The following is a 25,878-nucleotide window of genomic DNA, read 5'->3' as shown; positions in this document are numbered from 1 at the left end:
TAGTTGTATCATGAATATTAATAGGGTACATATGAAATTCGGAAGATATCATGAACATTTTTGAAGGGTTAAGCAAATGTCAATCTGTTAAGGTTTTCAAGATAAGTTGCTATGAACATGAAAACAATTCTGAAAGAAATCATAGTTAGAAATCTAGCTAGGCATTAACTAGTACTGTAAAATCTTTCATATGTATAAGAGGATTTATATTTTTATATGAAAATTAGCCTTTGAAGACTTTTTCTTTACTCTTTTTACTGGTAATATAAAGTAGACATATATATATATATATATATAAATATATATATATATATATATATATATATATATATATATATATATATATATATATATATATATATATATATATATATATGTATATATATATATATACAGGCAGTCCCAGTTAATGGCGGGGTTCCATCCCAGGCCAAGCGCCACTAACCAAAAAACCCCGGTTAATGGTGCTGTTAATCGGAGATCACACCGAAAGCCCCACTCAACGGCACTGTTAACCGGAGATCGCGCCGAAAGCCCCTCTGAACAGCACTGTTAACCGGAGATCGGTGCCAAAATCCCCACTTAACGGCGCTGTGAACTGGAGATCGGCGCCGAAAGCCCCACTTACCGCACTGTTAACCGGAAAACGGCGCCGTTAACCAGATAGGAGCCGTTAACTGCGGATCAGCGCCGAGAATCTGGTTATGCCATGGCCGCTAACCAAGTGCACTTAACATATAAATATATATATATAATGCCATATATATATAGCTAGGACTGCCTGTATATATATATATATATATATATATATATATATATATATATATATATATATATATATATATATATATATATATATATATATATATATTGTAGCTTTATGAGTAATAATGAGCAGCTAAGATTAAAGAATTTCTTTCAGTGAATAAGAGGTCTCCACATTCTAGATGGCTTTTGGATAATATTTACAAAATTGACAATCCTAAAAGTTGCAGTAAATGAGACTACAAACACATACTAATAGTCTTTACAGAAAGTAGGTGTAATTGAGAAATAGATGGCGTATTGTTGAGGAAATTGCAGAAAGGTTAAATGGTGACAGTCCTTGCAAGATAAGGCAAAAGTTTGAGTTTATTGTCGGCAGTTTTAGGACATGCAAGAATTTTATCTTGAGATTATTGATGTTTTCTTTAAGAATGTTTAGAGTATATGCAGTTTGTGTCATTAGTGTACACATTTAATAGTCGTGGAGATGAAAGTGAGCGTGAGTGGTACTGTTGCAAATTGGAAATTTTATATTGGGTAACTGTTTCATTATTTAATCTATTGTTAATTATTTTTTTAATTTGATTGTACTTCAGTGTAGATATTACCTTATTCAGCTTTCAGCTTGACATTTAGGAAATTAAGAGTTTTCTTTAAAGTACAGAAATTGTCTGTAGGTGTAGGGTCGGTAATGATGATTAATAGGATCTGAGCGCTGAAAGAAAAGCACCATTTTGTCCCTGGAACTGAACAATGAATTTGCAGATGTGTGTCATCAGAACTTGAAATCTAGAATTAGAAACCTAAATTGAATGAATATCTCTTATAGAGAGACCTTTTCATTTTTAAATACAGCATTATTTTGTTCTCCAGAAATCTTTTGTTACGAGCAGTGTAACTGTTAATAAGACTAGTAACACATTGGTTTGTTAAGTAGATTTAAGAGGGCTTTTGAAGTTTCTTACTGATGTTATTAGCTTACAGTTTACAGCTTAATGTTTTAGAAATAATAGTGGCCAGGGTACAAGTTATGTATAGTACAGTATCAATGTAAATCTTGTAAGGTTTTTTAGGATTTTCGACATTGCTGTGTGAGCTATGGTCTTTATTGTCTTGATTATAAGAAAGGCTAGGGAATGACCCATTGATTGTTCTAGAATGAGGTGGATATAATATCCTTGTATTTGTGTGTCCTCTTTGGCAAGGTTTGACTTTAATATTGGAGTATTTTCATAAAAGGTCTTAAAATATAAACATTAAAGTATGAGAGTGATTACTGTGCTATGTTCTTATATTTTAAGTTGTTTGTCTTTTCAAATACTCATTACCTGGATTTCATGCACATTCAGATGTAATTTTGAAGAAGTGTACTGTACAGGAAAATGGAAGCTACATTCTGGAAAATGGCCTTGTGGATGCTGCTTAAGAGAATGGTGAATGCAACACCTTATATCAAATGTAATGAATAGTGTTGCAGATACTTGTGACTGTAAGAATGAAGTAAAATAAGGGATTTTCAATACCCGTCATCATCTGTAGGAAGAGGTAATGGTGCACATTTGCTGTGGTTGAGCGGTAGAATTTTTTTTAACTTGGACATTATACGGGACTTTGAGGTCACTAAAAACTAAAAAAAAAAAAAAAAAAAAGGGACAAGATTGATCAGTCAGATGAAAAGAGCATTCTATTTGTAAACAGGATAAGACCTATAGGCAGCCGAGACACGAGTATTTTCAAGGAAAGTTGGAGATTATGAAGTTAGAAATACTGAGATTCATGACTGAAATTAGCAGAGATGTGGTATTGAAAAGCTGGTAATGTAAGTGTGGTGGCATGGATGCTTTGATAACTAGGAGGATAGTAGATATGTAAGTAGCAGAATGTACAATGGTAGAAAGGCCCTGAAGAGATTGCAGAACAAGCACTGGTGGAAACTGAATCAGATGGGCTTTTAGGCAGAGAATGTACAAGGTAGAAGAGAGTTGAGCTCATCAAGACATCTAGTTAGATGTGTAAAACCAAGTATAAAACGTTACTGATGTTGTGTACTTTAATTTTTGTAATGTTCATTGGTAGTGGATTGCACTTACTTGTAAAATTTAATTTTAAGTTTTACTACACTGTAAAACAGTGATTTAGTGGTGTCTTTGAGGGCGATGTTATTCTCATATGTCTGTCCAATCCTGTCACTTTTTTTGTCACTTTTTTGTTGCTCTTTTTCTTCTTTTCAGCACTTACTTTTCAAAGTTATTTGAATTACAACCACATTTTAGAAGGAAAGCGTGACTCGATTTTTTCAACCATTTTTCTTTACCCATTCCAATTGGCTAGAAATGTGGCACCCATTTCATTGAGTAACCTATTGCACGTAGAATTGTCATATTAGACTACCTGTACACTCCAGTTAGAATTTGGAGATGATTGGCAATTAGGCTTTGAGAGCTGTCATTAGCTGTTACAGGGTATGGTTAATAGATTGGAACAATTTTTGTTGTTGTTACTGTGCTGGAGTTATGTTTTATTAAGGCCATTTTGTCAGTGGATGCAGCGTTTCATTACAGGGTACATATAACGTGCACGATAATCTGAATTAGTTTGAATTTAATGATAAGGAGCATAATAATTCTTCAGAGGTTTTGCAGAACAATTTCATTAAACACAGTTGAGTGTAATGTTGCAAGGTGAAGAGTTTGACAAGTTTGAAAATTGCTTTTGAAGATAATTAGCATGTGTTATAAGTGTGATGAATTCTTTCTGTGTAGTAATGGTTATATTAATTGTACATTGTAAGTGCTTTATTTCAGAAGAATGTTGGAACTTTTTTGCATTTTTTTCCAGTTTACTCAGGCAAGGAAGATAGTGTGTATACTGCAGATTTGCTTCCTATTTCTTGTTTGCAGCTTAAAGGTTAACCTTTCCTTAAATACCTTTAATAAAAATCATTCGTTTCCAACAAACACATTACTTATAATTGTCCCATATTCATGGTGGGAGAAAGATGATAGTCACCACTGTACATGTATGAATGGATTTCCACATCCGTGGCAGTTATAACTAGTCAGTGACTGCCTGTGTCTAGTGGCAAACACTGGGTTAATTGTTAGTATAGTATTATCTTATTTTTTTTTTCAAGAATGTTATGCTTTTGTTTTTTTTTTTTCAAGAATGTTGTGCTTTTCTGTTCTGTTGTATTTTTGACACCTCCTTTTGTGTGTATCTTTGCGTATGTTTTAAGCAGTTGACAAAATAGCCTTTTTAAATGGATAAGAAAAGATACTGCTTAATGATCATAGAGCAGGTGATTATTGTTCAGCAGGCATCAAGGATATTTGAGCTCCAACCAGATCAAATTCCCAAGAATGGGTAAGTATGCCTTTAGTGTGATTTTGAGAAATGTTACTTTTATCATATAATCTTGAACACTTTTATATTGTTCGTTAACTAATTGGCAGTAAACTTAACATAAGCTCATGTCCTTGTATTTATCACTTGTGGGACCCATGGATATATGATGAATATTCCACATGATGTAATCCCAGAATGCAGAGACGGCAGACCACTGACAATCAGTGATTTGACAATACTTGATCGTCCAACTTTCAATCAACAATGTTTATCATGCATTGGAAACCTATATTTGAAAGAAATTGTCATAATCCTTAGTATTTCAGGTATCCAGCTATAGAATTTTCAATGTTACAATATATTAAATAAGATCTAATGTAGCTCATGAAAAAACAAACCCTTCAGGCCACCTTAAGAAGACAGAGTTATTTTCAGTTGTCTTGTTATTTCAGTCATAATTATGATTGTTAAAACGATTTCTGTTAGTTTGTTTTGTTATTACCCATCATTACAAGAGCCTCAAATACACATTGGCTGATTTTCCATACCTGCTCAGAAATGGAAGAAGGGTTCTACTTTGCATCTGCACACTTGGGCTCCAGTGTCCCCTCAGATGGCAGTAAATTATTCTAGTTTTGTTGTCACCTTCAGCAAATGTATTTTGTGCGCTCCCAGAATTTTCCAATTTTCCCATTTATTTTCACTTTGAAAATTCTTCTTAGTATTGTAATTTAAATTTCACTCTGGTGGTGGGTTTTGGTAATGTTTCTAAAGAAAAACATTAAACAGTTATAGTTAAGTTTGATATGGGGACAGTTACTTGCTGGTAAGCTTCTGTAAAAGTAAGAGGCTCTTTTACTTCTTAATATCAGCTATCCTAGCTTTTCCATACCAAGGCACAACTTTTACCCAGCTTGGGTCGATGGTTGTTCCACCTAACTATGACAGAGGACAGATGCCACCAGTTCTTTTCACACACGATTTTATTGAAATTTTTACTGGTTCCAACTTTTGCGCTAGAAGATTTGTCTCAATGTTAAGACTGCAGGTTTGTTAGTTATGAAAAATACAAATTATTTTTAAAATATATGATCTTTCCTGCTTTGCATTTTTTCGCAAGTGTTCTGTGCAAACTGCTTCATTAAGTAATGCTTCACAACTTAGTGTTTCACTGGTTTGTAGCAAATTTAATGCTCGAGATTAAGGCTTATGAAATGATTAATGGTTTTCCACATTTTTCATAAGCTTCTCATAATTGAGTGCCTAGTATTTTTTTGCAATTTGTTTATGAGTACAGTGCCACATAATGTTTGATGAGGTTAACCTTTGTCAATCTTTATGATTTTTCATTGGAGCTTAGTGGGCAGAGAAGATTTATTAAAGTGGCTGGTAAACATTACATATTTAGTATTGAGCAAGATTGTTGTTTGAAATGTAGGGTTTATAGAGGCCTTTGGATAGCACTCTTCCATGGATGGAGGCACATCCTGTGCATTAAAGTCTTCGAAGAGTCTCTAAGTCCATCTCATGGTGGTCATTGCCAAATCACACTTTTGGGATGAAAAGAACAGAAATTTGTAATTATAATAATTAAGTAACTTTTTTACTCGGCACAAGCAGAATTTTTTATCTTCATTTTGGGATATGGATGACAAAGCCCCACCTCTTCTTACTGAAGCAAATCACTTCATTTGAGGGAATTAGAAATCTGCTACAAGTGTGGAGGTGCATCCCAGCCACTTGTTTGCATGAGCATGTAACAAGAACTAGCTCATAGAGAGCAAGCAGTCTTTAAGGTTTGTTGTCTGTTGAACAGGTGGATGTTCCTGCTGGTGGTGTTTCCCAAGTCACTGGCTCTATTACACATTAACTTACGACTCCAAAAGTTAGCACTTCCATTTGGAAAATAAGTTTTTTTAACAGATCCTAAGGGAAGAACTGATGTCAGTTATAACTACAGTTATCTGCAGGAAATTCTCTTGCAGGTAGTACTCATGCAAGGATTCGTTTCTAAAACTCCTTCGTTTAGATCTTAAATCCAAACCTTGGCTCCATAGCTGGATGAAAAAAAAGTTTAGTTTAGGGTCTCCAGACACTGTGATCTTATGGAAACAACAGCATCCTTAAGATTTATTAATTTTTTGTAGGGAAACCATCATTCCCCTGCTATTTCTAACAGGTGCAGAATTAATGCAGGATTGAGCTGTGTCATGGGAACCTTAGAATTCCACCTACTGTTCCAGTTAAGGAACCCAGTACTGCTCTAGTCCAGCAGCTTCACATTTATCATACAAAACAAGTAAACATACCATAGAAATTCGCTCATCTCAGCAAGAGAAAGAGAGTGCGAGAGAACTGAGATAGGAAGAGAGAAAAGAGAGAGAGAGGATTATTATTTTTATTTAATATTATTTAATCCTATTAAACTTAATATTAATATTTGAAAATTAGTACTGTAAATCATTATTTTATCATAAAATGTACCATCTAAAAATGCTTATACAACAGGGTTCACTTTATTGAGGTTCCCCTCCATGCTGTAAAGGGGTCTCCTGAATGGAGGGGAGGAAACCAGTTTTTTACCATCTGTTTCTCTGTGTCTTTGAGTTAGTATTGTTTCATCTTATTATTTATTATTTAATCTTACAGTATTATTATTATTATTATTATTATTAATCTTAATAATATTATTTGAAAGTTAGTAAGTAATTTTTTTATCATAAAAAATTTAGTCATGAAAATAACACTGAAATACACTAATTAGTGAATATTTCTTGACGAAAAGGCCCGCGAAGTACCAAATTTTTTGCTAATAATTTATAGATATGTTCCACAGAAAATCCCGCTAATCATGAGAAAGCAAATACAGGGGGTTCACTACTGCTTCTTTTGTTCATTGAGAGGTTTATACTGCCTATGCTTCATTTGGCATTACAGCAGTTTGCCATTTTCACATTTTTATGGTATTTGGTAGTTTAGTGTCAGCAGCTCTAAGCAGTTGCAAGTTAGACAGTTAGTTACTTGAAATTTGTTCAGTTTACCAGAGGCCAAGTGAGGTTGGCAAAGGCTGTGAACTTTAGCTTGCATTTTGATCTGAGTAGATGCACCCAGCGAAGGCAAATGTCTACATTGTGGAGCTAGAGAAGACTCATCCTCTCCAAAACCAAGGAGGAAGGGGATGAGTGGGCTAAATGTTCATTATTGGTTGTTGAAGGGTTTCGTGCATCTGCTCTGGAGCAGAAGCAGTAAGACTGCTTGAGCTAGTTCCAGACTACTTCCTTCTCTGATGAGGCATCTGCTAAGGAGTGGCACTTGAGCAAGCTTCGTAGTACAGGCAGGCCCCATTTATCGGCGGCCTTGGTTAACAGCGATCTGGTTTTATGGCACTTGTCTAGCGACAGTAACTGGATTTTCGGTTATTGGCGCTGATAACCAAAGACAACGCCGATACCCACCTAACAGAGGCGCCGATATTCGTCAGTTTTCTGTTATCGTCACGCCGTTGGGAACAGAACCCCCGCCGATAACTGGGGACTGCCTGCACTAATGGAAGACAAGTGGCACTCGGCACAAGAGGGAAGCTCCTTAAAAAATGTGATGGAATGATTTACTTAAAACACAAAAACAAAAGTATGAAATTAACTACTGTATAGAATAAAAATTTTACCAACATGTCTGAAGCCATAAATAATGAATGGGCAAAAAATACAAATATCCCCTCCCCATAGCCTTTTTAGAAATTCTAGATATTTAGATGAAAAACTGACAAGCACTCAGGCCTTCAATATATGACTAGGCTAGTTTATTAATAAGACTAGAGGTTCTTTCTCAAAATAACTTTGACTGGTAGAAATTGGCATCATACCTCAGGCAACCTTAGGACTCACAACTTTTATTGTTAGGTATGGGACATCAGGCTCATAGAAGTGTTTGTTGCAATGAAACAAGATACAGTATATGGACTACCGTATCTGTAATTTTTAAAACAGGTGGGAGGTTGGTAAGATAACTAATTCCTGTGACTAGTTCTTCACTTATTTTTCATACAAAATCTAAGCTATGGGTGGTGGGATATTACTGCTCTATGTCTCCTCAGAAACCAAAAGGGTTAGCTCTGCACTTTTGAGATTCTCCAGCAATGTCTTTGACTAAAATATTTTGACAATTTCTGCAGGGATAATCAACAGGCTGTAAATGTCCACCCTTTCCAAATGGAAGGGACCACCTTACATGCCGCCCCTACATCCTTAGCTGCTCATTTATCACTGCTTTATACAAAAGAATAAATAACTCTTTATCCTTGGGATATCAGGTCAATGTTCATTTTGTGTCATTGTAGCTTCGTGTTCTCCCCAGCTTCAAGAAATATTCATTCATTTCTGATACTTTGCTGAAGTGGCATTGCACCTTTATATTTTGCAGGCTTTATAGAGCTGTTCGTCGTCCCATAAAAAAACATTCATTAGGCTCTTGAGCATGAGATTTTCTTTCTTGCACTCTGCTTCTTTCAAAGCAACTTTTTTTTTTTGTCCCGAGTAAAACCCACATACTTGACTAAAAATCAACAAGTCTTTTCTTTGTTCCTTATACCACAAGGCAATAATATTTCTCAGATTCTGCAAGCCAGTAGGTTCAAGCAATCTCTTGATGAGGTTATTACTCTATTTTTTCGTACTGTTTAAACACCTGCAAAGAAACTTGTTCAGTATTAAGTTTTCCTTTTTAAACAGCTGTTTTAATTAACTGTAGGTCTTTTGCCATGGAATACTAGTTTCTGTAAACTTTAACTTTGCACAAAAGAATGTTTGCATATCCCACATCAGTACAGTAATGGGTTCAAGAGAAGTATTATGGTTTGTGTTTTTATTAAAACATTTAATTTTTTTATAGATAATTCCCAGCATACCAGTCCAGATTTTATCAGGAAGCTCTCTTCTTTATATTAGAGATAGGAATGATATTCTCCTCATAGGAATGGCTCTTTTTCTCGTGGTGCAAATGCTGTTGTTGTAATGTAGTATTATATGTTATTTTAGTTTTTAAGGGGTCAAATTCTTCACCGCTGCCAGATTATGCAGTTGTATGCCAGAAAACATTAAAAGTGTTGCAGAGTTGGATCACTTTTAAAGGTCCTCTTTATTACCTCAGTGAACTAGTTAAACTAAATAATTGATAGTAATAATAATAATAATAATAATAGAACACTATCTTGAAAACAAACTGAGGATGCAGTGTTATTTCAATCTTTGAGTTTGTTTCTAATCTATTCTTTGTTCAGAAGATAATCCTAAATCATTGATTTGTTTCATCATGAAATCTATTACTTTACAATAGTCTGTTACTTTACAATGGCCTTTTAAGCGCCCAACCAAACTTTCAGACACTCCACAGAACCAGAAGGAAGAGATCCTCCAGTTTCGCCAGTTACTTCATACACATGGGCTGCATTGGCCCTCTAGTGATGGACTTCATTTGCGTATGCCATCACAAATCTATTACTTTACACTAGTCTGTTATTTTACAATGGCCTTTTAAGCTTCCAATCAAACTTTCAGACACTCCAAAGAGGCAGAAGAGACCATCCAGTTCCAGCTGTTACCTCATACATCTGTGCCACATTGGCCCTCTAGTGATGGACTTGACCACATGTTTACTATGCCATACTGTATTGTAAATGCATAGCAAACTGTGCTCCCATATTAATCACCATTTTTCACCCTCCCGTCATAAATTTGTATCCTTCTGCAATCATATTTTTTGTCATTTAAAGTGCCTTCATTTGTCCTAAGAATGAAGTTTCTTCACTGGTCTTGGTTTCAGTGACTACTATATAAATTCCTGGCTAATGTAAGTGTGAAGACTGGCTTTGGATCAGCTGTGTTGTTTCTTGCCTTATGGTCTATTGTAAGTTTGGCATAGATATTTGTATTTTTTGGCTATTCACTATTTATGGCCTAAGATGTGTTGGTAAAATTCTTATTCTATATACTACTTAATTTTATACTTCTGTTTTTGTGTTTTAAAGTAAATCATTCCATCACATTTTTTAACCAGTATATTCTTGATTGTATTATCTTTCCATATAAACTTAATATCCTACGATGATTTTGTGTATTGAACAAGTAAGTTTTTCCGTCCGTTACTTTTTTGTGAGATATCCTATGTTGTATAGTTTCTGATTTGCTTTTTTGAGTATATTCCTGTTAAGGCAGTTATATCCTTACTTTGCAGTTTTATATGTACAGTACACATTTACTATGTTCCCATTGTAGTGTTTTGCTACCAATAATTTTACAAATATTTTTAAATTACTTGAATATTTTTGTTATTTTTATAGTACAATGCAAGTGCATCCTTCAAAGAATCTCATTCAGTATTGCCTGTTTTTTTTTTTTTAAACAGCTGTGTTAATAAGCAGTAGATCTTTTACCTTAGAATATTCCTCTTTCTATAATTATATATTCAGTAGAGGGCTACTGTTCTTCTCAAGGTTGTTGTTGCCTATGCTATAAAGTACAATTTCTTACCTGGAGTTGAGGATTTATGATCAAATTTGTATATTGATCAGTTCACCAAAAATTCTTTGATTCTAAAATGGCAATACTCAGAAAATTTATTATTATTATTATTATTATTATTATTATTATTATTAAAGAGAATGGTGGCATCAGTGGATTTGATTTTATATATGGTCTTTTCAACTCTTCTTATTATTTTCTTCTCATCAGGACTGATATTTGCTAATAACTGGCCGATGTTCATAGTATGGGTAAGGAAATGGTTTTTTGTAGGTTAATTTTAGTATTATCACATATGAAGTTAAAATTGGTGTGTGGTCGCCGTAGAGTTTCTGGGACTCGCAAATTAAATTTGGGAACCTCCTTTGCCATGTTTCTAAGGGCATAGTGGAATTCCAACATTTCTAACCACATCATCAGTTCATTCTTGAGGAAGGGTGGGCTTGTTCTGGTTGGAATGGGGTGGTTACCGGTATTTATAGCATCCCAGGTACTTTGTGTTGTGAAAACTGATTTTTCATTGGCTGGTTCAGGGGATTAAGTTCCTGAGTGAGAATCTCAGAGATTGATGCTCGCAGTGATCTTCACATGCGGATGTTGGAGACTTGGGGGTTAGTATTGGAAAGGTCACTGCCAGTAGATGGGGGCATCACCTGATTGGTCCATTCGTTTGGCTCAGGGGTGCCGCAGGCGGGGCCCTACGCACCACCGTCGGGAGGAGGGAAGTCTCTTGAGTGGTGTTAAGACTAGGTCTCTCCTTTCCGACATGTAGGGCCTGCAGGAGACAAAAGCGGTGGTGGTCTCCTGCCATATCTATAATTCTGATGTTAGGAATTATATCCTTCCATGTTATTCTTATATTATGGGTGTTCTTCGCATGGTTATGGATGGCGCCTTCCAGAGCATGGCAGGAGATCCTTTTGGAAAATCTCATCGTGGTCATACCAGTGTAGGTGCCAAGGCATTCCCGGACAGGGCATTTGTACTGGTAGACCACGTTGGTTCTCTTCAGAGGATCCTTCACTGGGAGTTGGGTTATTTTGCATTATCAGGCCACTGGTCTTTTTGCTTTTGTAATAAATTACCAGTTGAAACTTTTTTCCCGGGTCCGTAGGGGGGTACGTTTCCTTCAGTGATATTACGAAGGGCGCGCTCGTCCTCTTTGTATTTCTTGTGGAACACTCCCTTGTAGAAGAGAGGGACGTCTTCAAGGGCGGCAGGCCGAGGCTCCTGTTGATAGTATTTATCAGTGGTTTTACCTATGCATCTCGCGATGTCCTGGTTGGCATACCCATTGTTAATTAAAACCTGGGCAACACGCTCTAATTCGGTGTGAGTGTCTTTAACAAGACTTGCTTGAAAGAAGGTGTGCTATCTTCATATGTTATTATTATTATTATTATTATTATTATTATTATTATTATTATTATTTATTCACATAATGAATAAATTTTTAGGGTAACTTTTGGTGTCTTTGATGTTCTGTACATTATAAGGGCTGAGTTGTTCTCTTGACCTGTAATGCAACAGATCCTGTATTAATAGATGTGGCTTATTATTCTTCGACTGCATTTTAATCAAGTCTCTCTCTCTCTCTCTCTCTCTCTCTCTGTTTACCCAAAGGATTCTAGTAGAATGTGGGAGATGGATGAATAGATAGATAGATAGAGAGGGCTGGAAGTAGGAATCACACTGCAGTGTATGTTACCTTGATGCTGATTGGCGTGCAACACGACACGCTATTGGTTGGAAAAGATAGTAGCAACCAATCACACAGCCAGATACCAGCTTTGCTGGTTGCTGATTGGCTTGTAACTCTGATGCTTTGTGAGGGTGTGTTCCCTCTTTTTTTTATGATTGATTTTAGTTTAATGTTTGCTGATACTCTATATTCTTACAACTAGATTTTGTGAATTAATCTTTATTTACCTTTGTGTATGTCCTGTCACTGGTGTATTAAATATTTTTAATGTGCAAATGTATTTCTCTCTCTCTCTCTCTCTCTCTCTCTCTCTCTCTCTCTCTCTCTCTCTCTCTCTCTCTCTCTCTCTCTCTCTCTCTCTCTCTCTCTCTCTCTCTGTGGGGTAACATCACACACAGCCATATGTTTTTAAGGGTAATGTTGTAAAATGACTTGGAAATTATATTGAAGGGGTATTAGGATGATGGTTCAATGTATATTTGGTGTTTGAACTATTAAAATAGGCAGTTATAAGTGTTTTTAGAGGGGGGTCTTTGATGTTTGAACTATTAAAGCAGGCAGTTATAAGCGTTTTTAGAGGTGTGTTCCAACTTACCACAGATTTTCACTTAACGCTGTCAGGGTGTGGTCCCTAACCCCCTGCAATTACTGGGGACCCACTGTATAAATAAGTCATGTAATCATATAAACAGGGTTCTGAGTACAACTCCAAAGGTTAACCCTTGGAGTGCACAGTTAATCATGGAAAAAGGAAAGAGGTATTTTTTTTTTCCTACCACCATTCTCTAGAAATACCCGAGTCCCATTGTTGCTGGTTTTCTTGGAGTCCCATTATTGCTGGTTTTCTTGGAAGTAAGCATAATGTTCTTTCTAAAAAATAGGAAAAACTGAAAACTGATGATTATTTCACATTGGTAGAAAACGTGAAAATGATGTTTTAAAGTCTAGACTATTTAAACTGTCGCTAGCAACCCATGGGTTAAGGAAGAACCAAGAGGCTTGATGGGTCAAAATCTATAACAGGTTGTAAATGTGGTTCCTCCGATTAGTGAAGTTATCTAACAAACAGTCTTGTCAAGACATGAATAAGTGATTGCTTGTAACACTGGATTCTGTTGCCACATCTTTCTACAGTAGCAGTGACAGAATTTAGATATCAGCCCACAATCCCTACTAGTCCATATATCCAGCAAACACATACACTACCCATCTCCCACGTGTTACCAGAATCAGAATCAAAGTAGTTCCACAGCCACTGCAGGAGAGGATGGGGTGCTTAGTCTCCTGTTGGCCAGTCATTTTGTTAGGTCCCATTTGCAGACTCATCAGATCTTCACGCAAGACATGAGTGCAGATCTAGAAGAGATCATAGCATGGAAGAATGATGCAGGCCTACCATGGCTTATGAACCAGCCTCATCACAGATTTCTGCAAGGGTCACAGAGCTTCCTTGTGAGAAACACTAACATAGGGTTGATGTAGTATATCAGGTCCACAATAATATTCAGTGGTGAATTATGTTGATTTTATAAAGAACGTTACAAGGGTTGATGGTTAAGTATTTTCTTTTAGCCCTGCAAGCCTTCCTTCATCATCTAAAAGACAAAGGTAGAGGCTCATATTGACCAATTTAACTACATTGACTTACTAAGATTGGTCATTGGCACCCAATAAGCTCCCTTGAGCAGTGCAGAACAGTGTGACTATGGTATCCAGATATCTGCTAGGGAAATTTAACATGGAAACCATATGCCTTTTCTTCTTGGCCCCATTCATTCAGTCAGCAACGTGAGTTCTCCAGTTACACTGTGTAGTGGTGATACCAATGCTTGTATTATGGCCTGAGTAGTAGTGGTTTCTAGTCCTATGGTGTACAGTGTTGTATTAATTTTGTGCTGCAAGACATTGCTATGCAAGCTGCTTCAAAACATTGCCTCCAGAAGCTGGCCCTCAACTTGAGTTTTGGAGGCCATGAGATGAGATTATATCAACAGAGGCTATCCAGCTAGAGAAATTAACCAAGGTCATTGCTAACCAGGAAAGACAGTCATCTTCCCATCTACACCAATAAAATCTGCTCGGCTGAAATTAGTTGAATGGAGAAGTCATCAGTCACCTCTGAACCAGGGTGCTGAAGATAGCAGACTACCATTCTTACATCCTGGTAAGCTGCCACGTCAGCTATTAAGATAATGTATGTATCACCCCCCAGAATAAGTGCTCACTGAACACCATGAATAGAGGAGAAAGTCTTAGCAGGCATTGCTGAGCCACCTGGTTGGGATTGTTCTTTTGTCTTGGAACATCAGATTACCTCAGCTTTTGAATCAATGGAATGTTCTTCATTAGAGAACCTGACCTTCTAGGGCAGTGTCTTGTTCCAGAGGCTCCTTTGCTTTTGCCTGGAAAGGCTAAATAAAAGATGATCTTTTATGTCCATTCAAAGCTCTGATTATTTGTCCTTGGATGATGAACATTGTGGACAAGGGATTCAGTACTGTCCACGTCCACTGTCAGGTCCTTGATAGAAATAAGAATGAGATCTATTTTAAGTTCAGATTGGTATGTGAGTTGCTAGTGATGTTCCTGTAGATCCTGATTGTAGACAAAGTTTCATTAAATTATTGCTGTTTCAGCCTCTTTGGATTTTAGCAGTGTTGTAGCATTTCCATTTTCAGAGCTGCCCTACGAGAATCTTCAAAACCCGCTTTGCTATCTTGTACTGTATTCTGAACCATTAAGCTTATTTGGTGCTTTGGGGGTATAAGCAAAGTGTTTTCAGTAAAAAAAAAAATCTTTGGAGGCTATAAGCTCATTGACCTGTTTAATCAGTCTAAACCATGTATCCGTGACTTACAAAAATATTTCTGTCCAGTTTCTGACCCATTCTTAGTTCCTAGAACTTCCTCCCGAAGTTCTTTGGCTCCACCAGCCCCTGTCTTTTTCCTAAATAGGTTTTCATGCTGTTGTAAAGTAATGGGTTTGTTATGAAGCAAGGACAGTCTTATACAAGCAAAATTTTTGTCATATACAAACTCATTACTTTGCAGGGCTGCCCTCCTCCCAACACCTCCGTACCTTGCAGCTGGTCAAGACAACAAACAGTGATAGTCTGTTGCTAGAAGGCAGGTGGAGCCCAGATGTATGGATAGCCATCTGAAAGTGGATGATTTCTTCTCCTGTGAAATGTCATAAAGTTTGTGTAGATGCACATGGGGCATATTGTAAAGTAATGGATTTGTACATGAAAAAATTAAATTTTTTCCTTGAAAATATTTTTATTCTGCTACTGAAGCCTTTTTCGTGAAGGAAAGCACAAGATGTTTATTTAGATGTAATTGTCTCATGTTCTTATCATTGTAGGACAGGCCTGGCTCTCAGATATGTTTTTCAGTGAGTTTTGTCCATAGTGATCCATTGCAGTTTTCTAAAAGGAAAACTTCAGAATGTAAGTCGCCTTTATTTACAAAGTTATGTTTCTTTTCTTCGTATTTCAGAAGAAGGTATTTATGGATCAGACATGGACAAACCAACAAAGAATTCATGCAGCTTCAAAGGTTAGGAAATCACTGTCATTATGATTAACATCTTTTTCCTGTTTTGGGCATACTTTTATCATGTGATCTGAGACCCCTAATTTAACCCCATCCTTTGGTTAACCCTTTCTTGTATCTCCTAATACCCATTATGTTGTATTTTTTTGTAAAAGTGTATTTGAAGTTTGGATTGTAACTTTGGCCGGATGCTCAGCACAGCAATTGGAGTTGTTAAAAGCAAACTGTTGATGATCTTTGCTAGCTGCGTATTTGTATAGCTTCTTATTTTGTTTGCTCTGATAACTAAAATGACATTCTGCCAGTCTTAAGTTGACCATGGTTACTCATGCATAGTTTTGGCTGTTTATTTGCCTTTTAGTAGGTAGTGCAGTCAGTTTTTTGTGTGGAGTGTTTTGGAGTTCATTGAAATTAGTGGTAGGTAATATGCATATGCATGAGCAATCTCTATATTCTAAAATATGAAAATACAAAATGGAAAGACATTACTACAGTACAACTATGCAGCCGTGTTTATCAGTGTGCTCTTCATGTTCAGTAAATATATATATATATACATATATATACATACATACATATATATATATATACAGTATATATATAATATATGTATATATACATACATACATATATATATATATATATATATATATATATATATATATATATATATATATATATATATATATATATATATATATATATATTAATTAATATGTACAGGCAGTCCCTAGTTATCGGGGATCTGGTTTTATCGACAACGATAACTGGATTTTCTGCGCTGATCTCCGGAACCGGAGATCAGCACTAATATCGCCGATTTTCGGTTATCGTCACACGTTGGGAACAGAACCCCGGAACCCCCGCCAATAACCGTGGACTGCCTGTATAGTATATATATGTTATATACATATATACAATAGAACCCCGGTCCTCGACCATATTAGAACTCGACATAATCGAATTTCAAAACGAAATTTCAAGTAAATTTTGGATTGGAGCTCGAACGACAAACCAGAATCCAATCCGATGAATCATGTGATGTTTGTAAACAAAAGTGTTACAGTCAGCCGCCACTAGTTGGCTTTGCTGGTGGTGTTGTTCCATTTAAAGCCAGCTCACTCAGCTGTTGTTGTTTTGAAAGATATTTTAAAGTGATTTTGTATACACTACTCCAGTAGACTGTATGAAATTTGCCATATTACTGTAATAGGCCGCTAGAGTGGCACTTTGGTTTGTTTACTTTCGCTCATGCCACAAGCTGCCGTAACTTAAGCAGTTTTTCTCAAGTTTATAATAACAGACATAATTTGGGTTATTTTTAATATTTTATTAGTTTACTTAAATAATTAGGCTTGTTTTTCAATGTTTTATTATTAGCAACAGTTTTTGTGCCTATCCGTCACAGTACGTATTGGTGCCTAGCCTAGCCTGTGGCGCTTGGTCAACCATTGGCAATACAGCCACATTGGACGTATGCCAGTGTTTTTGATACAGTATTCATTTAAAAATGAAAAAAAGGTGTGTCTAATACGGTAAGTTGTTTAACTCTGAACTTGTTTCATTGTAATTTATATATATAATGTTGTGTATAAAATGGCAAAGTTAGGGTAATGACTGGTGGTCAAGAATGGATTAATCCATTTTCATTTATTTCTTATGGGAAAAATTGATTCGGATCTCGACGGAATTGAATGTCAACGCTTCTTCTGGAATGGATTAGCGTCGAGGACCGGGTTTCTACTGTATAATATATATATATATATATATATATATATATATATATATATATATATATATATATATATATATATATATATATATATATATATATATATATATATATATATATATATATATATATATATATATATATATATATATATATATATATATATATATATATATATATATATATATATATATATATATATATATATATATATATATATATATATATATATATATATATATATATATATACATATACATAATATACATACACACACAAACATTGTCACCTCAGGTTAGCAGATTTCATTCCTAAAGGAGTCACCCGAATCTGATAAAAATATTTTGTACTTGCAAGAGAAGTGCAGTAAGTATGTGATAAGGTTATCGGACAGTAGACCAAGGCCTTTCAAGTTTGTGCCTCTGAGGATGGAGGGTGAATGAATGAACAAATGCATTCGTGATGCCTGGCACTCTCTTGGCTGTGCCCATGTAGGTGGGTAGCAGACAAATGCACGCGCACCACAAAAGCTTTCCTCTTTGTTCATCATGTTAGGAAACGGCACACTCTTACCGTGGGCCCAACCTCTCTCTCTCTCTCTCTCTCTCTCTCTCTCTCTCTCTCTCTCTCTCTCTCTCTCTCTCTCTCTCTCTCTCTCCCTAATACAGTACTGTATTTCATACAGTACATGAATTCAGTGTTGAATATTTTTCAGTATGTGTTCATGTGTACAAAGATAAACACACACACAGGCATCATGTTAGGATAAACTATACACTTAGAATATGTTTACTTTCATATCTCTCTCTCTCTCTCTCTCTCTCTCTCTCTCTCTCTCTCTCTCTCTCTCTCTCTCTCTCTCTCTCTCTCTCAGTATACATATCTTTATTGAGCAAACACAACAAAATATTTATAACACATTATTTCACTTACAGAATCCACTTATATCTTATCACTGTAAAAATATTTAAAATCAGAGTTTCACATGTAGGCTCCAGTAGCAGTTTTCTGTTATGATCTCTCTCTCTCTCTCTCTCTCTCTCTCTCTCTCTCTCTCTCTCTCTCTCTCTCTCTCTCTCTCTCTCTCTCTCTCTCTCTCATATATCAGTACTGTACTGTACATATCCTTTAATGGAAATATCAATTTTACCATAAACATAAAAAACATGAAAATAAACAAATCTAGCAAGTTCACAACAAATCGACGGAGGTATTGTTGCCATATTTTTTGGTTTGTCTGATTTATTGTATTTCATTACAGGTTTAGTTGACTATGATTATCACACATACTATAACAGTACACAAGAGAACATTTTATCACTTGATATTTCATCTCTAATCACCTTAAAAATATATAAAATCCGAATTTCATACATAGGCAACACTCGACACTCCTCCCCTCTCTCTCCTTTAATGAAAAAGGAATATCAATAAAAACGCTATTTCACTTACAGAACTCTTAGACTTTGACTCTCTCTCTCTCTCTCTCTCTCTCAGTATACATATATTTTAATAAAAAAATACAGGAATCAGTGAATTAATAATGTTGCTCTACAAAAAAAGCGAATTAGTGGCAGTTTTAGAGATGCACCGACACAGAAAAATTCACGAATTAGTGAAAGTTCCTTCGGGAAAAGTGAATGACGTGTTCCACAAAAGTCCACAACAAAGCGGAGCGTGAAAAAGTGGGGTAGCACTGTATATATAGGGTGTCCCATAAGTTTCCATACATAGGAAAAATAAATGTTTTCTGTGAAAAACCATATTTATTTATATAATTTGCTCTACATGACTGCCAGTGTGTTGAAAACACATTTCAGTGCATGTCCTCCACTGCTGAAGAACATGTTCAAGCACAGCTGGAGTTACGCTTGTAATGGCATTTGTGATACGTTGCTGGAGATGATTTATGTATTGTATCTTTTCCTGATACACTGTGGCCTTCCAATGCCCCCAAAAGTAAAAATTAAGTAGGGTAAGGTCTGGGGATCTGGGAGGCCATTCCACAGGACCACGCTGACCAATCCACGCACCTGGAAACTGCTGATGTAACCACTGACGTACATGAATACCAAAATGAGATGGAGCTCCATCTTGCTGAAAGTAAACTGGGAAGTTGCCATCCTCGTATAGCAGGGATGGAAAAATCTCTTGCGACATGTTAAGATACTTATCAGCATTAAGATTCCCATCATCAAAAAATGGTCCAGTAATTCTGTCACCCAATATCTCGGCCCACACCATCCCTTTACCAGCACTTTGCATCTTCATCGGACTCATCCAGTGAGGGTTACCATTACTCCAATAAAGTAGGGTTCGGAGATTAACCTCTCCATTGACATAAAAATTCGCTTCATCAGTAAACAGTATCTTAGCTGAAATGTTTGCATCCTCTCTCAGCTTGCTTAATACCCATTCACAGAATTCCATTCATCTATCTGGGTCGTCTTGACCCATATGCTGTGCCATTTGCAATTTGTATGGATGCCATTTTTTCGTTCTCAAAATGCATCTGGTACTCGATTTGCTGACACCAGTTTCTGCAAACAACCATCATATACTTTTCTGGGGACTCCGTGTAAGCGCTGAGAGTATCGTAGCTGTTGTACCTTCGTCGGTGGCTGTACGTCTTCAACCACATCTCACTTGATCTGTAACACTTTGTGTTTTTTTAAACTTTAAAGTAAGTTTTGCCATGGTTTTGTATTTGATGTTCATTCCATTTTTTCTGTTAAATGCATTTGCAACCATGCAACTGCTTCCTGAACCTGCCCTCAGGATGGTTTCAATTTGTTGCTCTATTCAAACGCATTTTCTAGGATATCTGAAATATGAAAAAATACGCTTCATTCCCATCCCCCTCCCAGCCAGGGGAAACTTCGTTCCTCCGCCACCCACCTTCCAAAACAACCCTATCTCTGGCGGAATCTTTGTCTAAAGAGCCGTACTGCCCCTCCTCTCCAATGGTGCCCATCCATCCTCTCCCCACCCCACCTTGGAAACTTCTCCAGGCTTCCCACACCCTCTAAACCCTTTCTCAGTCACTTCATGAGTGTAAGTGGTGTTACCAGTATTTCCTTAGGCTACACAGCATTGCCAACCATTGGAGAATTGTTTTATCAAATTTCTTTAAATTTGTATATACAGTACTGTATTATATATCTTTGGTCCCTGGTCTGATGTTGCTGTATAATGAAGACTGGATAGTCAAGATATATATATATATATATATATATATATATATATAATGTATATATAATAGGCATTTTTATGGCATCCTTTTATTAGATGGAATTCTGCTTTAACAGAAAATATTTGTCATATATATATGTAGCAATCCCTTGATTATTTCGATCCTCATTATACGGAACTCAACATTATCCGACACACCCAGTCCAGGGACCAAGGCCTGAAGGTATATGATATAGAATTTTTTAAAATTATGAAAAAACCTCTTCAATGGTTGGCAATGCTGCCCAGCCTCAAGAAAGTATTGGTAATGCTGCTTACACATAAACAGGCTGAGAAAGGCTTTGGGGGATTGGGGAGGCCTAGAGAAGTTTACAAGATAAGGGGTGGGTTGGATGGCTGAGTTCCATAGGAGAGAAAGGGCAGAAAGGCTGTGTAGAGGAACTCTATCATTATGTCTCTGTTACCTGGCATATTTCATTACCTACCAGAAAAGGCAGACCCTGAACAATCTGCTAAGTTGAGGTGACACACACACACACAATATATATATATATATATATATATATATATATATGATATAAATTTATATATATTATATATATATATGTGTGTGTATATATGTATATATATGTATACATATATATATAATAAATATGTATATACATGTATAATATACATACACATTTATATACAAATGTACATATATACAGTATATATGTTTGTCTGTATATTATATATGTATATATATATATTATATATGTATAAATACAAGGAAAATTTTTTATGCAACATTGTTTAAGATAGGGTAAAGTTCCGTTGTATGTATTATAATTAGAAATGTTTGTATTTCAAGTTTGATGTAATAAGATGCATATCAAGCTGAATAAAGGGGGAATTAAGTGATTGTCTCAACCATCTGGCAATGAGATCTGTATTTTTAACCATTAGAGGTTACTATGAAGAGTCTCATAAAGTCTCTTCTTCTAGCGCATTGGAAATTAAAAGGCATAATGCTGTCTTAGTGGGAAGGGCTTTTACAGTGGGAGCCTGTGACAGCATTCATTTTTCCCATCTATCCTTAAGATGAATTCATCCGTTGATGAATTTCTGGGGATCAGGATGATAAGTGAATAGTTCTGAAAATTAGAATCATTAAAAAATGCATGACAATGATAGAAAATGAGATTACAGAAATGCTTGATTATTTTTAAAATTATATCTAAACCACTTCAGCTGGATGTTGAATAATGCTATAGAGATAAATGGAATTTTGAATGAAGATTTAAATGAAAGTTGTGGATTTTTCAACATTTTGGGTGTTTTGCTTATTCACAATAAAATTTCTTCCGACTATTGGATAATGTCAGAAACAGTTATGCTTTCCAGTATCATCCAGGCTTAGTAATTTGAAAATCCTATTCCTTGCTCCAGTATTGTGTTTGTTATTTTTTATTAGGGTGGTAATTGTTCAAGGTGTACAAAATATTCTTTGGCATTTTTAAATGAAATTTTTTTAACATTACTGTAACAGGTTAAGAACAAAAAAGTGAAGTTACTGGAGTTTAAAATCTTTCCTTTTATATATCCTCAATCTCCTCATAATTATGGCTTTGTAATTATTGTTTTTAGATATTCAAAAGTTTTGTATCAGTTTTCTGTAATTGTTTATTGACATTATCGGAATCTCAAGGGTTGAAATTTTCATTTTATCAGTGGATAGCATCAGAATCTAAAAGATTTAAATATAAATTTAAGAATAAACAATCAAGAATGGTCTTAAAGTGTTCTTATGTTTCTTAATTTTAATACATAATGGATTTGGTTTTATATTTTGAGCAAAAATGTATTGATGAATGTCCATGGTTTTAGATTTTGGACAATTGTATTGACAAGTATCCCTTGATTGTTGTATAGTTAAGAAGATATAACTTGTAGTTTCCCTGATGGAAACACTTACCTTAAAATATCCTGTCTGCCCCAGTGTCTTTAATTGTGCCACATTTGTTAAAGATGTATTGTTAAAGAATGTGACGTAGCTTCCTTTTGTTTGTGGAAATGTGTTTCGGGAAATTTTCGTAAGCAGACATATATAGAATAAAATGCAAAGTTTTCACGGTATAGTGCAAGTGTTTTTGTACTAATCTACTAATCATGAGTAGTTTCATTTCATTTCTGTAGACAAGGAAATGCCCAGTCACTTACGCTTGTGCTATTCAAGACCGATAGACCTGTGCTGCGAATGCCCAAACCAATGTTTTAAAGTTCCCTGTACTCCTCAGTATTTCATTTAACAAGAAATGCACATCCAGACCATAGGAAAGGAAAGAGGGCATTCTTTCTTATGTTAATGGGTTAGTATGAAAAAAAAGCCATGATTGGTTTAACAAAACGAATGGTTGTTTCATCACAGTCACTTAATCCTATATTATGTGTGCTGGAAATTAGGAGGGAGAATGAAGGAGAAAAAACTAATGGAACTTTGGTAAATGTCTTCAGGAAAGCCATGTTTGAGACCATGGAAATACTAAGAATTTTGTTGTACTTGCTAAGAAAGTTGCACATTTGCCCGACAGCGTGAGGCACTAAGGTAGGTAACTCTTGAGAGTCTTACTTTGAAGTGCACCTCATTAATCTGACTCAACAAGAAGACATCTTTATGTTTGAGTTGCAACTCTTCAGTGCAGTTATTAAAGGTAGAATACATCTTCACATTTCTGTTCAAAGTATGGTAGCAAGCCCCAAATTATGGTACAGAAAATTTAAAAATTTATTTTCCTTGTACCATGTGCATTTGCATATCATCCTCTTTCCGGTGATAGTTTTTTTTCAATTGGTCTTGAGATATTGTTAATGTATATTTAGCCTGGCCTGTAAGTGGTAAATTGGCTCCTCTTTGACAATTGTACTGACTGTCCATCTTTCTAAGGATGTCACAAATGGATGCAGACTGATTCTGCCCTTAGGTCTCAAGTTGATATTAAGATGATGATCTTCCTGAAACAAGCTCCCTTTCATTGGAGAATCCAGAGTTGAGCACCCTTAACCCTGAGACAACCTTTCTAAAACACAAGAACTTAAGGTCTGAAAGGACTGATGGAATGCTCTGTTGTTGGCAGTGGTCCTGTCACTGTTGAAGTTCATGCAGCACCTAGTCTGTCACAGGCTTTGGAAAGTTCACTGCTGGTGTTTTCCAACAGTTTGTAAACAGAAGCAGTTGCTAGACAACGCCTTATGCAACATCAAGTGATTGTCCACTACCTGCCAAGATGGGTGTCAGCTGTGAATTTCAGTGAAACTCTTGGATGGAAGTGGTTAGGCAGTTTATCATGTCTTTAAAAGAACAATCACACTCCATTCCCATGATGTTGGATTAAGTTGCTACATTGGAGGCAGTCAGGTCAGACTTCTTCCAATTCACCTGCAGCTCCAAAGAGCAACATTAACAAAAGAGGTGACAAGAAGTGAAGTGTCTCTTGCCTTGATAAGACCATAGTCAAGTTAATGATAGAGACAGATTTTGAGACCAAGCACCAGCAATTGCTAGCATTATTACAAAATTTGTGGGGCCTCCAGCAGGCCAAAGTAAAGGAAAATGCTAAACATTTCCTTCTCACATAGCTGGATCATGGAAAATCATACTAAAAATATTATAGGTTCTAGGAACTTTTTGTCAGCTACTTTTGAGTACATTTCATACTTGCTGCTTGACAAATGTTTTTCAGTTCATTGCAGCATTGTATGATCAGAGTTTCATTTTAGATTTAGAAATATGTTTTAACCATGAGAAAGTAATTGCTTACAAATTTAACAGTAAATAAAATTTATTTTTGTTTTAGGGATATTTATACCTAAATTTATTATAATGAAGTATAGTATATAGATAGATCTTATGGGTGTTCTCTGTAGTCCTAATGTTACCCAGTTGTATTTACATTTTTGGAAGCTAAATTATTAGCTTATAGTCATATTAATGATAGATGATGGTAGATTAGAACACTTTGTAGTTACACCTGTAGATATATTGATGATTTGCTTAAAAGTAAGTGGATTTGCTAATGTTTGTATGAAAGGCAAGGACTCTGTTAACTGTTAAATTTTTATTAGTAACCATATTCATAATAGATTTCCCTCTTGGGTATCCAAAAAAAAAAAACTTGCTTACAAATAAATGTGACTATAAAAAGTTACTTATATAAATATTTAAACTGTAATAGAGGTTTTTATAGATTTTAGATGAGCTCTTACTATAATACCAAGATTTATGAAATTTGCATATTGGTTTTGTAAATATGAAAATATTACTTGGAAGTTGTGTCTCGTTGTCCATCAGGTAGTCTACTATATACAGTGTTGTAAATGTGATGGGTATTGTTGCTTACCCAACTGATGAAAGATATTGGTGTTTAAAAATAATTTTAGTAACTGTAATTTATATTTTACAGCATATTTTGCATACTTGTAGTTAGTCGTATTAAGTAGTGTTTTTTTTTTCCTTTTGTGCTTTTTGGAATTCAAAGATGGTTGATAAGGTTTATTATTCATAATAAGAGCTTCAACCCAGTACCTCACTGCCTGGTTTCAAGTCCAGGTCTGCATGCATTTATGAAATTCTGATTGCTTAATTTATTCATGTGCTTGTAATTTATTTGGATATATTAAATGTAATGTTATTCTTCCTTTTTTTCTTTCTTATCTCTACATTTCTTAGTTTCTTTTATACAACCTAGGTCTAATTAAAATTATCTTTTGTCTAATTATTGAATTACTATTAACATAGTCATGTTCAACATAATTAATCCATTTTTTAATTAATATTTTAACAGTTTTCAAGATTGTCAGCTGTTTGTTAGAAAGTGTAATATTGAGTGGTATTAAGAACAATGACTTCCTCTTGATTCCGTAAGCATCTTTGTAACAAACCCCTTGGTACCCATAAGTTCCCCCCCCCCAATCTTCAGGCTATGTATTACCATGTGCACCTTGACAGCAACACGATGTCCAGACAATACCTTAACTCTTTAATTGTACAAGCTAAGACTAGACTAGTTTGGTCCTCACTCACTGCTTTGT

The 25,878-nt window shown here is 35.5% G+C and overlaps 1 protein-coding gene across 9 annotated transcripts in view; it reads left to right on the top strand.

Moving 5' to 3' along the window:
- Window positions 1-25,878, top strand: part of Cdk8 (cyclin-dependent kinase 8) — an 82,132-nt gene that overhangs the window by 37,418 nt on the left and 18,836 nt on the right. For 4 of the 9 annotated variants that reach the window (XM_067087261.1, XM_067087259.1, XM_067087258.1 and 1 more), the window contains one exon: window positions 15,828-15,887. The exons of 4 other annotated variants lie outside the window; for them this stretch is intronic. In XM_067087261.1, coding sequence (XP_066943362.1) covers window positions 15,828-15,887 — 60 coding nt within the window. Of the gene's footprint in view, window positions 1-15,380; window positions 15,468-15,827; window positions 15,888-25,878 lie in introns of those variants that run through there. One more of the 9 variants, XM_067087265.1, reaches the window with a different exon arrangement.

The sequence above is a fragment of the Macrobrachium rosenbergii genome, chromosome 43, assembly GCF_040412425.1.
Source record: "Macrobrachium rosenbergii isolate ZJJX-2024 chromosome 43, ASM4041242v1, whole genome shotgun sequence".
NCBI lineage: Eukaryota > Metazoa > Arthropoda > Malacostraca > Decapoda > Palaemonidae > Macrobrachium > Macrobrachium rosenbergii.
Note: the sequence above shows the minus strand (reverse complement) of the source record. Positions and strands in the feature narration are given on the sequence as shown.